Below are 16,248 nucleotides of genomic sequence, written 5' to 3' on the forward strand. Positions count from 1 at the left end.
AACTTTTGGGAGCAGAAGAAAATGAACAGAGAGACAGAAGAGATGCAAGGTCCGTAAGGAAAATACCAAGGTATATATATAGCTGGGATGAAGGGTTAACGACAAGTCAAAGGGATTCGGTGCCGTCCTCTTTTTATCGCGAACGCGACGTGTCCCCTCTTTTCGAGAAAGTGTGAATTCAACTCCCTCTCCAACCCCCCCTCCCCCCCGCCCCCTCTCTCTTTCTCCTTCCTCTTTTCTGTGTGTGCGTGTGTGTGTGTGTTTTCCCTCTCTTTTCTCTTTAGACGATTAAATCATGATGCTGAATTACTAGAATCAGTTAAAAAGCCATGAAGGAAGATGGACCAGCGGACAACAAACTCTGATGTTTTAGTAAAGGTAAGCAATTGAACAAAGAAGGATTGTTCTTTAAATTTTAGATTGGAGGAGGAAGGAGCAAAGAAAAAGCATCGAGGTAAACTATGAAAAGCGATATTTTGACAGTAAATGATACACTTGTTTTATGGATTGTTTGATAACTCAATTCTAAACTTAAATTATTTAATGGATTCATATTTTAACATATTTAGATGCATTTGATAGCAAAAAATAAGACATCTAAATTAATTATATGACACTAAATTTTTCAAGTAAAATTTGCTCTAGAAATAGGTGATAAACTATTCACTTGTCACTTAATATGATATACGTTTACTTGAATATATCAGATTTAGTGCTTCATAATTCAATATATTTTAACGGATTCAAACTTCAGATTTCAATTTTATCAAACATACCATTAGTATTAAGGAAAAAAAAAACTTTGAAAAGTGACTTGTCGTCATAGTAGTAGGAAAGAATTCTCATGCACTTGTTTAGTTTACCACTAATCCACGTTCATCTTATAAAAAGTGCAAATAAACATTAAACTAATCAATCATAAAATCTCGTGGTAATTCTTAAATAGTTTCCTCTCACATATAATTATCTGTTTGTAAAATGTAAAGTACAACTCAGGCATTTCCATTTTCCAAGGAAAAAAATAAAGGAACTACAACCTAAGGTCATTTTCCAGTTGGGGCGTGAGCAATCTTGCTTCCTGGAATCAGATTAGCTGTCATCGACATGAAATAGGGACACGTATAACCCAGGGATCTCCTTACCTGGACCTTCGTGTCGCAAAAGCGGACTAAAGTCCTGCTACTTCACGGCGTTTCGTCTTTGTGCATGGCTTGAATTCAAGCCGACTTGAGCCATGTGGAATGCAGAGCCGAGCTGGTCAGGCGAGTAGGGTTTGTATATAGAGGACATAACGTATTAATCTAGGTGTTTCATACGTAATTATTACTGTATGTTAATAAATCTCAACCATTTTTACAATTAGTGGCAAAAGTTTTTTTTTTTTTTTTTTTTTTTTTTAGCCAAATGGAAAGGCTTCGTTAGTTCAATCATACATTTTTCATGCCATAGCCTATAGAGCTTCATTGTATCTAATTCCTTGGTACGATTGTTATAATTACTCTTGGTACCCGAAGTTATGTTATATTACGCTTTGGCTCTATCATACAGGGGGATTGTTTATTATATAAAATAGTTTAGTTGATAAAACGCTTCACTTGTAACCGATAAATTACGAGTTCGAATCATCAAAGGGTAAGTAGGAAACTATCATTGATTCTCTTAAAAAAAATACAGGGGAGGTTTAGCATTCCTATTTTAATCAAAAAATTTCTTGTTCAAAAAAAATCAAGAATATATGATTTGGAATCATGCGGCCGTCTAGCGTTTAGTTGGACTCATAAATGCTCATTTCATCATTTTAGACTGAGACAAAACGAAAAGGGAAATAATAATTGGATAGGGGTTTGAACGTTGAAGAGAGAGCATTCAATTCAAGGCGACAATAATAGAGTTTGGGATGTGCCGAAATATAAGCAGGAGCATTTATTGAACATGAGATTAATTACGGGAGTTGAGACCAAACAAGTTCATAAAAACTCATGGGAGGGCAAGGCTTTTTCTAACCACCGAATCTTCTCCACCGCTGTCCCAAAAAAAAAAAAAAAAACACAACAGCGATTAAAGGAAAAACAAAATGGGTCTAATCAGCCCCTTCAATTTTATGCCCGTGAGTGATATTCATGCATAGGGATCTCACACCCCCAAAAAAAAAAAGTGGTACAGGGGAAGAATTTTACCTTTGCCTTCTGTAAGAAATCAAGAATCCTTGGTTGTTAACCCTAAAAAGAAGGCAAAAAAAAAAAAAAAATACATTTTTGTGGTTTTGCGGCCCCAGAACCGCTTAAATTAAATAAGGAAATGATGATTATATTTAAGTCTTGGTCAAATATGAAAAGAAATCAAGAAGTGAAAGTGACATTTGATGGAAATTGTGGACGGGAAAAGAAGAGGTGATATACAGAACAAATGCAAGCAAAGTTAGGCCTATTACCCACTAATTCAACTGATGTCTTTGTCTGTTTTCAGAGATGAACAGTTTCTTGCAAGGGCCTTCCATTTCCACATGGAGAATTGACCAAAGCAAATGAATTGCCGTCATATCTAGCATCATCCATGAAGAAATAAGATCAATTAAACATGTAGTCAACATTTCTAATTAGTAAATTAAAATGATGAAAATTTCACAGGCTCCGTACATATATAGGGAGAAAAAACTGCAATTTCTTATCATATATGAGTACTTTTTTTCTTGCAGTATAGTCTACGGCTCTATGTGAAGAAGATTAAATCTTCAACAGTATAGTATGGTCTTGAAAGAAAAATGTAGAACTTGTTAGTGATGGATGACCTTGGATGCTTGCTATTAGTGATTTATAATGTCAAACATTTTCAAATTCGATTATTGACTTTATATAGCAATCAGCATCCAAAGTATGAGTAGACTGCCAATGATTAACGAACTCCGCATGCTAGCTACATCCCATAAATCACCTCCGCAAATTTTTGTACCCTATGACCTTCTCTGCATTCGTGTTGATCTCCCACCCTCTCCCGTCTCATTTCAGAGGTGAAATTAAGCACTGGCGGTTTGAACTTTTGAACGAGCTGGAAATTCATGAAGATCATTTCTTGAATGTATGCGTACAGACACCTATACATAATACATGCACTATTGCAATTTTCGTATGTGGAGCCTTTTCCATTTTATTATTAATTATCATGATTGATAAAAAATATATATATATATATAGAGGATATGGTAGGTGAAACATCCCACACCTAGAAGCAGAGATATCAGTACTCTTCAAAGGGTTCACTTCATAATCAAAAAAAGTGCAAGAATTTTACATTATTGATATCTTGGGACGTGACATGGAAACAGAAAAAAATGGGCATGATTAGAGTTGATGATTGTATCGGCTTCTTGGCTGAAACAGTAGCTTTGTTGTGCCATGTTAGGATAGGACATCTTTTAGCCTAGCCAAGCCAAATTCAACACTAGTATTATGAGTATTGCGCGCATTAACCTTCTGACGACTCAATCTGACCAGCATCAACCCTTCAAATTTATCTGTGATTAATTGTTCCTATTAATTTAATGAATGCTTAAGATGGAATGGAAACAAACCCAATTATTATTGTCATTAAGGAGAATGCTTATATGATGAAAACCTAAAACACCTGGTACGTGGCTCTATGCAATACCCTAACAATCCCCTTCTTGGAGGGACCGCACCATGAAAAACTGGGACTCTTCAGCCCATCAAGAATGGGACACGTCTACACCAAGTGATGTAACATCAATGCCGTACTTTTTGAGGTCTGATTAAGAGTTATTTAGACCAAATTAAGATCCATCATTCTACTGCATTGACAAACGCAGTTGTCACTTATCAGTGTGGTAATCTTTGATTAGTGGACATCGTGTCATAGCCTTTACTTTTTCATTTCTAGCTTGATTTCTTAATTTCAGTAAAAGAATATTCAAATTCTTAATTTTATCTTCTTTTTTTTTTGACCAAATTGATTTGGAATTAATTTATAACCAATATATACTTTTGAATTGTTACTGTCAAGTTGCAGACACAAAAATCCTGGATGCACCACCGCACCATACGTAGAATGAAAGTTTTGATCCCATGGACCTTGGATATTATTGATTCAGGTTAAGAAGATTTTCCATTAGTGATCTTGAGAAAATAAAAGTCTGGATCAACGGAAATATGACATTTGATCCTTTTTCTTTAAAACGAAAGCGTAGTAATCCTAGGGTACAAATCTACGGTTGTTAGGTCAAGTGATAATTAAAGAAGCTAATGTCCCTAAAACAAGATTTTGGTTCAATTCTTATAAACGGAGGAAATAAAGTCGGGAGAATCAGCAGCCGTGAAAAGTGCTTAACAGTGCTCAATTCTGGATTAATTAATTAGGGTCCAATACGGTGTCGAGACTCTTATAAAGTTTACACACAGACAAAAAAAAAAAAAAAAGAAAGAAAGAAAAAAGGAGCCCTAAGGAGGCAAGAGTCGTTTATCCTTTATTATTTAATTGAAACCTGGAAAATTAGGATGGAAAGAGAACATTTGCAAAAGAAAGTCAAACGCCTTCGCAGTTAACTGGTTACGTTTGGACGCGTATACGGATTCTACATTTTATTTTTTTCCTTTTTCCTGTGCAAAAGTAAATTCATGTGAAGCTGAGTTTGCAGAAACAGTGAAAATCATGTGCAAAAGTGTCTCATTATCGTCCGACTTTATTGCTCAGATGGTCAAATATTATTTTATTTGTCTACTCGGATATGCTTTAGGCTCTTTTCTTATGTACAACTTTGACCAAACCCCATACAGCTTGCTTGCTTCCATGCCCTTCCTCTTCTTTCTCTGATTGAGAAAGCTGACATAAAATCTAGAAAATTTTCACTCCCTTCTATGTTTTTTTTTTTATTTTTTCATGGAAGATTGACCTCAACGAATCAAACTATGGCAGCTCGCTATATCGCACATATTACAATTCCATAACCTTGGGCTAATGTCTCCGTGCTTGCTGTCATGATTTAGGCACTCACACCATAAAAAGAGTCGCAAATGCTTACAACCTTTTCTATAACAGAAGAGACAACAATTTGTCCAAATCCGGGATTTTCTTCCGCGATGTTATGCGTAAGTTTCCAAATCGACCGGCCTACGCATAGCATAGATATTAGGTGGAAATACATCATCTAAAAATGCAACTAGTTTCTGTTTTGAGCTGCTCAATTGCTCCCAACAAACCCTGAATTCTAAATCAAGCTCATGTAATTTTCTATTTGTTGCCATATCTCCAGTTGTGGGCGAGACTTCATGATTTGTTTAGAACTATTTTGAGGTATATGGAGTTTAAGGATACTATTTCAAGAAATCCCGTGCATATTGTTTAAGCTATAGGGGTGGATGGCGGGCGTTTTCATGCATTTGACTTGGGATTCAGTCACCATTACATGTGGATGGAGTCTGTGTTAATGGAGAATACTCTAATGGGATGATCAGAACGTGGTGATATATTACAAGGAAGAAGAAGATTACCTGGCTGTAATTGAAATTCGAGACCATTCCCAGAAAAGATCAAAGATTAAATTAAAGGAGTAATGGAGGGATACGTGGTAGCTCCAAGCAAGATGATAAATAATTAAAATCTCTGGTATCATTATCTCATGGACGACATTAAACGGGAGCAAAGCGTGTCATCACAGGATTATCGTGGAAGAATGCTTAATCTACACAATGAATTTTTTTTTTATATATATATATATAAAAAAAGCTGCTAATTTTGAACAAGCTACGATGTTAGGTTGAATTCAACTGAAGCAAAAGGAACCCCAAATTTTAAACTTCTTGTGGTAAGTAATAATGGAGACTCTGATGAGAAGGGACAAATGGAAGATTTCTCATAGTATCTAATTGGCCACAAGACTAGTGAACTGTTTAATTTTTATAACACCCCAAGTAGATTACAAAATTAGATTAATTTTGCACTCTAGGAAGAGGAAATTTTAGTTTATGTAATTTTAGTATTTCATTTACGTGGCGGATGAAAAGCCAATTTTGATCCTTGCTGTTTTGTCAATTGCAATATTGCAAACTTACCGTTTTTACACGAGAGCCTCGAAGATTAGGGGAGCAACAACTTGTGTCTGATGAACAAAGTATACGAGAAATATACCATCTATATAACAAAGGCAAAGCCCGGGAAAAAGTCCGCAGAGGCTTTGCAGTAATAGATTGTTTCATCGGAAATTGCAAGCAACTTAAACTAATTTGTTACTCTTGGATGGAATTGAAGCTCTTTCTTTTCTTTTCTTTTTCCAAGACCGTCTTGCTCTCTCATTAGACTTTCGACAGACAATAATTCAAACAAAGGACTTTTGACATTAGAACACTAAACCAAACTAATAAATACTAGTTCTTCTGTTCACCAGGCAGTTTGTTATTGACTTAAAAGCCAATTCTTGGGATTCAATTTCAAGAACTTGGACGACTAAACGCACACAAAAAGAAAAAAGGGGACAAAGAGCTTGTACTTACTACGAAAAGAGGTACAGATTACCAGAAAAGGCTCTTATGTACGACGGGAGAAAACATTGACAACGAGCCTACAAACTTGGATGAGATTAATGCAAACTTTTGGAGTTGATAATGTACTCAGAGCAGCCTAGCTGGTTAAGAATAGCAACAAATGCTGGCAAATGAATATCACAAACAGCACGAAAATGAGTCTTCAAGATAGTCTAGTGGAACGGACATCTAATCCTGGTAGCTTAAGACAAGTCGAATATTCTCATTTAATAAACCATATCAATATCCAGAGAGAGAGAGCTATCTCAAGTTCAAAAGTGTCTGAAAATCATACAAACAAAAAATATCTGATGAATAATATGAACGAGAGTAGCTTCAGAACCTCTTACAAATGATGAACCCTTACTACTTGCAACAACTTCCTCTGCGGTCTACAATTTTATTACATGATGATGATTCATAACATCTGTCTCTGCACCAATGAACCTCAGTATGGTAAAACAAGGTATTTGGTACAATAGCAGGAATCTGAAAGAATGAAGCCATCAAGGGCACATAAATGTAGAAATCAATGTGAAACAGGCACCAAACAAAAAAAAGGGAATGAAGGATGTCAAAAAAGGTCTCAAGTGCCTTGTACTATGAATCCACCAATGAACCTGATGATATGATCTCTAGTATAGCTTGGTGTAAGCTGTCGTTTGTCACAAGAACACCACCTGACGGAAATATGATTCTCCTTTTGACTTGATCTGCTGCAAAATCAAGTTCACTCCCTCTCCAGTCAGTCACCTGTTAACAAGCCAATCCTTTTCCATCTTTCACCAACAATAAAGTAGAACTGTATAAAATCCAGATTTATACTTGTGGACCTATGAATTCTACATCAGGAAAATAACCAACTTTTCTTCTGTATAGCACATAATCAAATGAAAGAGAATAAAAGCTTCTTTCCAAGCGTACAAGTAGACTACCTTAATTGACAAAGATACTAACATATTGGCATAAAACAACAGCAGAAGGTAGGAAAAGTTGAAGTACAACCTCAACAAAGCAGCCCACACTGAGGCTAATGGAAAATAAAAAGATAGTTCGGTTTAAATGTTTGCCATGCATTTGCATGTCCGTTCTCCTGGTGCATGTATGCAGCAGAACTAAGTTTCAGGTTTCAATCCCTTCTGTATCTTTTCAAAATTTTCCCCTTTTTTTTAAAAATAAATAAATAAGAACGTTGTTCCACTATATGCTGCAACAGATTCATTCAAATACAATCACCAATGTAGATTTCACAATCTTTCAGGTGCAGAGTTTCATGAATTAGCTATTCAATCCAATGGGGTAAATTAGTACACACGGACAAAGAAATGAAGTTGGGTAGTGTACCTTTCCCCCTGCTTCATGGACACAAATAATACCAACTGCATGATCCCAAGCCTGCATTTTGAATGTAACGACATCAATGATGTTACTGAAATCACTCTTAACAATGGCTTGAAGCTGTTGTAATACCTTTATAACTTTTCCAGCTTTTGCACCTTGGATGAAAACAGATGCCCTCCCTGAAGCCACCATCAGATACTTGCACAAACTGTACACAGGAAATAAAGACCATCTGTTTAACTATGAAATTATTATTTAACATCTCATCAAATTGTTTACACATTCTACTCATCTTTTTATTTTTCTGGAATAGATTTGAAGAACTCACTGAACTGAGGAGAATATACAAGTTTAGAGGTTATTTGATCACTATAGGGACAACAAAGGAGGTTGAATTAGATTATGTGCCATGTTTTATTGACAACTCCAGATTGCCCACAGAAACAGAGAAACCAGGGGAATATGCATTGGACGGATGAGGACAGAGAAAAACACGTCTGACACTAGAAAACTGGACAAAGAAGTAAAGATCTTGTGGTGCCATTGTGAAATTCTCATGCTTGAGATTGATTGTGACATCTGACAGAACCCCAAGGAATAGGGAAAAGACTATGGTGAGATGTATGAAACGGTCAAAGAACAAAGAATGATGGTAGATTATATATAGCACTTGATATAACGGAACACAAGTAAATGATGCTGCGCAAAATTTTTGTTACATCACAGATCCATATTATCCTTGAGAAAAACGCTACTTCAGGTTGGAAATGGTGTAGTGGAGCTCACAGCAGAACAATCAGACCAAGGATTGACTAGGCAACGGAAAATTCCAAGATCTGATGCACTGAGTTCTTTCGAGGTAGACATAGAACTAGGCATTTTAGTGGAACATTAGCAAACTAACAAGAATCCTTACAAAGTAGCATCTGAAATGAAAGTACATGCCGAACCTTCTGATACATCCAATAAAATTATAAGATATCCAAAAAGAAGACATGCGAATTTGCTCCCTGCTCATCCAATGACAGCTTTAAGCTATTTCAAGTAAATCAAATAATTGAAGAATGCCATTCTAATAATCCATGAGATAAAATCAAACCTTCCACAGCAAGCAGGTAGAAGGAGAACCTCCTTACTCCCAACATACTCAGCTTCAGTTGTTGCATTATATAAAAGCGATAATGGCAGTGATTCCCATGTTTGACTATCAGGAATACAAAAGCGTGCTTCATGAACTATCTGACAATCATCAACAAAGCATCTGATCCAATTATCTAGTAATCCACCCATCATATTGGTTGTTTCCCACAAAGTGTTTCTCCATGTTCCACACCCTATGTGTGAGATCATAATTATTCCAGACATGGAGACAGCATTTTCATTTTCCTGGTTTTTTGAGCTAGACTTGTCAGGGTGGCTCTCCTGCCAGTTAGGGCAGCCCATGACTCCTAAAACAATCTCTCCATCAACTACAAGAGCCAAGCCTACCTGAAAATTCAGTTCACGTGCTTACCTCAATTTGAAAAAGAGAACAATTGAAATAATTGGAAATTCTACTCCAAGTGATTGCGAGCGTATAAACTATTCGAATTGGCACGAAAAATGCATAAAGGCAGGTGCTACTAAGAAAGTGAAGTCAAAGAGTTGACTATTTATATCTTGCACAGAAAATACATTAGCAGATTGTAAGCAACCCTACTATTATCTATAAGATGTTGTCTCCATAGATGGAGAACCACTCGAGCAAAGCACAACTTACCACATAAAGAGCCTCACTACCTCTTACAAATCCTCTGGTACCATCTATGGGATCCAATACCTAAATCATGTCATTGACAGTAATCATTAGGAGAAGGCTATGAGAAAGAAACTATAACATCAAATGTAAAACGACATTCATATCATTTTCACGTGCAGGGAAGTAATTGGATATGTTATACACATTTCAACATTGTCAGAGGATCCGCCATCAATCACACATGCAGAGAGACACAAGGACAAATTAACTGATATATAGGGAGTTAAAGGCTCAGGTTAACAGCTAAAGAGAAGCTCGGCAGCCAATTCTATTATTTCAGCCTTAAACACTATTTAAATACCAATTTTCTCCTTCCTCAAGCCAACTCTTGTTTATAACTACCTCTATCTTCTGTCTAAAAGTTTTCACTCAGTTCTGATTTTTGTTTTAAATATGTTATACACATTTTCGAGAACAATCTCGTCCGCAAAACAAAACAATGAAAAGCATAATAGCTATTTATAGTATCAACATAGCTGTTCTGGGTTCATTGAATAAGAGTTTAAAAAGTCAAAATAACTCACCCAATAAGTGGCCGGCTTAGGTCCAAAAGCATAGGCATCCTTGCCCCCTCGGTCAATTGCCTCTAAAACATCATCTTGTGTCAGTTTATCTCTGGAAGTTGCTCTATCAGCAAGCACATCAACCACAGCATCAACCAGATTGTTCGTACACAGAAACATGGAGTCCTCTTCTGCTACCAGAGGAATAGAAGGAAATAATTTGCTCATTTCTACAAAAGCAAGGGGATAAAAAGTCATAAATACCAGATAGAGAGGAGCAGTTGACGTAAATCATTTTCCATGGACAAACACGAAGTTTCTGTTTCAAGATTTATTGTATAACTCAACAAATTTGTTTAAAAATGAGTTTCCAGAACTGGCTCCCTGAAAATCTTACTTTAAATGAAGCAAGTCATGAAGCATAAACAGTGCTAAACCCAATAAAGCAGACGGAATCTGTTATTCATCACTATGCAAGTCTTTGTGATTCTATGATTAGCTGTAGCACTACGCCCAATTCTCTTGTCAATGCAGTGCAGTAACAATGATGTATCCGATAAAAGAAATTTGGCAAAAGTCACTTTATTAGTCATCTAGGCATTTATAACATGGACTAAAATGTTAAAAGAATGGGCTAAAGAAGTTTCAATGAGTAACAAAAGGAAGCTCTGAGTAATCTTGTACACCATTCGTGAATGCAGCCTTTGGAAAACTATTACTCCTATGTGTACTGAAGACAGTTTTCAATCGGGTCAGAAGGTTGTAAAGTACATATCTTCTTGCAATATATCTCATGACTCTAATGTGGATAGAGTACATATTTGTTGTACTTATCTGTTGCTAATCAGCACCAGAACCACAAACTCACAAGAATTGTGAAGTGCAGTACTGCACCAAAACTCGCAAACTTTTATATAACAACTAAAACTTTAGATCTGCTATAGATGCAATATCCTGTTAAAAAGACGAATGTGGTACTCATGCAAAGGAGCTTAGTAAAATGCAATAATTTCACCACCATGGGTGGAGGGCAGGGGAAAAGACATTATTACCTAAGCTAACAAGAGCCTGCACCCCAAAATCTGCAATTGTCACAGGGGTTTGATCATTTTTCTCGAGGATACTTCCATCACTCGAGAACAAAGATTTTTTCACCTAAACGATTTGACACAATCCCATGTTCTCAATAAAACAAAAATGTAAATCATTTTTTTTTTTTTTTGCACCAATAGAACCAACTGCTAACTTGACGAATGAACTTATAACAAAAACAATCAAGATAAGTACTGTATTTTTTTTCTGGGCTCATGATGTCAAGAAATCATAAAATGATAAAATAGATAAACTAGTTTGAAAAGAGATGCATATTTCCAGAAAAGATTTGAAACTAAATTTTTTTCTACGGAAGGATCCATTTGACTGTGATATTGAACACATGATTTTCCATGCACTTTCTTCAACTAGTTATTTTATTATCTCACAAATACGCTTGTGTCCGAAATGCAACAGTGAAACTTTTTTGTAAAACTCTTCTAAGAAATGCCCTCCAAAAGTAACCTAAATTTTGGGGAAAAAAATTAATATTCTGCTCCTAAGCTTTAATTACACTATCCATAGTATAAATAACAATGAAGCTACGAAAGCAAAAATGAAGTCTTAATTTTGTCTCAATAAATTAAATACCTGGAAAAAATAGGTTCACAAATTGAATATGAATATCTCAGCTAGCAAAATGAAAAACAGTAATCATATACAAGCATCCGAAAATTAAAGAAAGGTAGGGAAAGTAAAGGTCATATTACCATAAAATAAAGACCATAGTTATTAAAATTGAAAAAAAAAAAAAAAAGAGTTGCAGAGATTACATGGACGCAGAGACGACAAGCTCTCTCGACGACGTCGACTGCAGCTTCAAGATGCTTGTAGTACACTGCTTTCTCCTCCGAGAAAGGTAGACTCAAGCTCGACCTGATGAAGGTAAAATTCCAATATGTAATTTAATTCACAGAATTAACTCTGAAAATCTAGAAAATGTGCCAAATTTCAGAAATGAGAAAAGGAGAGTGGTGATATTAAACCTGACTGTGAAAGAGCGTCGACGAAGAGGTGCAGGGAAGTTAAGGTGAGGATTAGCCGTAGGTAATCGGGAGATTGAGTAGCCGAGGAGATCCATGAGGTGCCTCGATTACAAGAAAGATGGATTTGGATTTTATTTTGCCTTTAATTGGTGCCCCGCCGGTGATGTACAACACCTGGTGCCCGCATTACTTGAATTATTGGCGGAGGTTTACTCAGGATAGGAGTCGCAGCGCGGGCGAGGACGGCCAGTTTGTGTGTGTTGGTTGGTGTCCGGACTTTTTCAGACTTCAATAAATCTAAGAGGGCGTTTGGTTAGAGGGTATCGGATTCGGGGAATGGAATGAACCCCATAAATGGTGTTTGGTTCACTGGAATGAGAATTGAAATCTTGGAATGATTTCTAAAAATTTGGTGTTTCTCCATTCCCAAGTATTTTGGTGGGTTTTGTCCGATTCCCAAGTTTGATTCCAAGAAACAAATCCAATTACATATTATAATTATACAATGATATAATTAATATTTATATATATTATATATATTATATATTATAATATATACATATATATAATATATTATAATTATAATATTAGTACATTATATAAATATATATTATAATTATTTAGTTAAATATAATTATATTCATATAATATATATTATAAATTTATTAATATTATATAATAATATATTTATAATATATATGTATATTTATAAATGCATATTATATGTGCATATGATTATAATATACACATGTATATAATATTAATAAATTATATAATTATAATTATATTTATATTTATTATTTTAAATACAATAATATATAATAATTACTATATCTAATATTAATATGCATTATACTTATATAAAATATGAGTACAATTAATATTTATATATTATATAATTATAATTATGTATTTATTTTATAGCGTTTGTATAATTATAATTAATTATATATATAATATTTAATTTAATTAGTTACAAACTTATAATAATGATGTTATTGTATTATATAATTATATATTATAATTATTTAGTTAAATATAATTATAATTATATAATATATATTATAAATTTATTAATATTATATAATATTATATTTATAATATATATGTATATTTATAAATGTATATTATATGTGCATATAATTATAATATATACATGTATGTAATATTAATAAGTTATATAATTATAATAATTATTATTTTAAATATAATAATATATAATAATAACTATATTTAATATGTAATATATATTATATTTATATAAAATATTATTATAATTAATATTTGTGTATATTATATAATTATATAATTATATAATTATATTATAACATTTGTATATTTATATTTAATTATATATATAATATTTAATTTAATTAGTTACAAACTTATAATAATAATATTATTATTTATATGTTTATATAATGTATATTAATTTATGTAATATAATTAATATTATCCATTATACTAATAATTATACATGTTTACTAATAGAAATTATTAATTACTTAGACTAAATTTACTAATACATTTATACTAATATATTTAATTAGTGAAGATTTCTTATATCCCATTTACAAAGAGCCAATAACTATCATTTACGTTGGGGTTTATAATATATTTATTATATTCCATTCCGAAAGAGTTGACGAACCAAACATCAACTATAATAATGATACACATGGGGTCAATCCAATGAATTTTGTTAATCGAGTAGAAGAAATTCTATTAGCAACAAGTCCAAATAGAGGAGGAGTAATGACACAGATAGAATCGGTAAGAAAACTAGAACAATTATCAATTAGAAACTGGAAATATATTAAACCTTTTTTACAAGACTTTTTATATTATAGTTGTTTAGCAGGATGTTTTTATGATGAAGGAATTATAGAAAAATTATTTGCAAAATTACCAGACGACTTAGGAAAGAAAATATATACTTTATATAAAGCAACGCCCATGGAACCAACATTAAAAAATGTAAGTACGGCAGTAAGATTTATAATCAATAGACTAGTAGAAGAATGTACTTTTATAAAAATACAAAGACAATTAAAAGGAGAATATAGCTTTTGCTCAGAAATATACACACCACAAAAATATGGAGATGACTGGAGAAAGGCCTTTATATTCGTCACAAAGAATTCAAAACTGTTTAGAAGACAAAGAATTTGAAGAATATTTAGAGATAGAAAATTATGACATAATAGAAACTATTTTAAATAATGAAAAATTATATGATCTGTTAGAAACGGGACATAGAGATATAGACCAACTAATAAGTGAATTAGAAAAATTAGAAATTTTTGGAGAAAATCCAACTATTCATTGGGATAAGGACAAAACAGAATGTAAGTTAGATATTTTAAATCCAAATTTAAAAATTAGCACAGCAAAAATAGAAGCTAGTAATGATGATATAAAAGAATTCGAAATGCATATAGCTGACCTAAATAAGTTAAAAATAATTAGAAGAAGTACTAGTCCACACAGAAGTGCAGCATTTATAGTTAAAAAACATAGTGAAATAGTTCGAGGAAAAAGTAGAATGGTAATAAATTATAAAAGATTAAATGACAATACTAAAGAAGATAGCTATGATATACCAGATAAAAATGAGTTAATAAATAGAATCCAATATAGATATATTTTCAGTAAATTTGATTGTAAGTCAGGATTTTGGCAGGTAAAAATGCATAAAGAAAGTATAGAATGGACAGCTTTTACATGTCCTTTAGGACACTATGAGTGGTTAGTAATGCCTTTTGGGTTAAAAAATGCACCAGCCATATTTCAAAGAAAAATGGATTATATTTTTAATAAATATAAAGATTTTGTCATAGTATACATAGATGATATATTAGTATTTTCAAAAAACAAAGAAGAACATGTAAGCCATCTAAAATTAGTTTTCTCAGAATTTATTAAACACGGAATAATAATCAGTAATAAAAAAGCACAATTTTTTAGAAAAAATATAGAATTTTTAGGAACAGAAATAGGACAAGGAAAAATAAAATTACAACCACATATTTGTAAAAAGGTTTTAGAATTTCCATATAAGATAGAAGAAACAAAGAAACTTCAACAATTCTTAGGATTATTAAATTATGCAAGACCTTTTATTAAAAATTTAAATAATCTAGTAGCACCATTGTATAATAAAACCTCTTTAAAAGGGCAAAAATTCTTTAATAAAGAAGATGTCAAACTAATACAAGAAATTAAACAAACAATAGGCAATTTACATGATCTAAAATTACCATTAGACACAGATTACTTGATAATAGAATGTGATGGCAGTAGTACCGGATGGGGAGCAGTTCTTTTTGCAAAACCAAACAAATATAGTAATAAAAACAATGAACAAATCTGTAGATACGCTAGTGGTAAATATAAGGAAAAAGGCAATAGAAGTAGCATAGATAATGAATTATTAGCAGTAAAATATAGTTTGGATAATTTTAGACTCTTTATAATCAACAAATCTGAAATAACTATTAGAACAGACTGTGAAGCAATAAAAAAGTTTTTTGATAAACATAATGAAAAAAGAAGTTCTACTAGAAGATGGTTAAATTTTGTAGATAGTATTATTGGTAATGGATATAAAGTAGTTTTCGAACACATTAAAGGTAAAGATAATAATTTAGCAGATTTTTTATCACGACTTTTTAACAATTCTTCTGATCTCTTAGCAGATGGCATATAACTTCCAGAAAGTCAAAATTGGCCAGTGGGAACTTACAAAGTACCCTAAAGGTACAAGTCTACATTTCCATAGCCAAGAGGAAGGTAATTTAGAAGACATCCAGCAGGATATCTTAAATAACCTCTGGAATAGCAGAAATAGCACTGATAAAGTTAGAAATCTTAATATCTTAGCATTTTATTTTAGTAATCTTCCAAAACAAAGTTTTTCATATTATGTAGTGGTAAAAGGAAAAATACCTGGAATCTATTCTAAATGGATTTCCGTTATAGAACAAATAAATCATTTT

The 16,248-nt window shown here is 32.9% G+C and overlaps 1 protein-coding gene across 2 annotated transcripts; it reads right to left on the minus strand.

Annotated features, from left to right (window-relative positions):
• Window positions 1–6,733: 6,733 nt before the first annotated feature.
• LOC113763862 (putative PAP-specific phosphatase, mitochondrial) lies at window positions 6,734–12,500 on the minus strand. 2 transcript variants are annotated; one of them, XM_027307837.1, is made up of 9 exons: window positions 12,251–12,500; window positions 12,038–12,140; window positions 11,225–11,327; window positions 10,194–10,363; window positions 9,631–9,690; window positions 8,971–9,359; window positions 8,001–8,079; window positions 7,875–7,925; window positions 6,734–7,283 (listed from the first exon to the last, which is right to left on the minus strand). In XM_027307837.1, exons 1-9 carry the CDS (start codon window positions 12,343–12,345, stop codon window positions 7,131–7,133), a joined length of 1,203 nt encoding a protein of 400 aa, XP_027163638.1. In that variant the 5' UTR covers window positions 12,346–12,500; the 3' UTR covers window positions 6,734–7,130. The 2 variants fall into 2 exon arrangements, with proteins under 2 accessions (XP_027163638.1, XP_027163637.1); XM_027307836.1 differs by having other exon boundaries at window positions 10,194–10,402.
• Between the last annotated feature and the right edge of the window lie 3,748 nt (window positions 12,501–16,248).

This window comes from Coffea eugenioides, chromosome 2 (genome assembly GCF_003713205.1).
Source record: "Coffea eugenioides isolate CCC68of chromosome 2, Ceug_1.0, whole genome shotgun sequence".
Classification (NCBI taxonomy): Eukaryota; Viridiplantae; Streptophyta; class Magnoliopsida; order Gentianales; family Rubiaceae; genus Coffea; species Coffea eugenioides.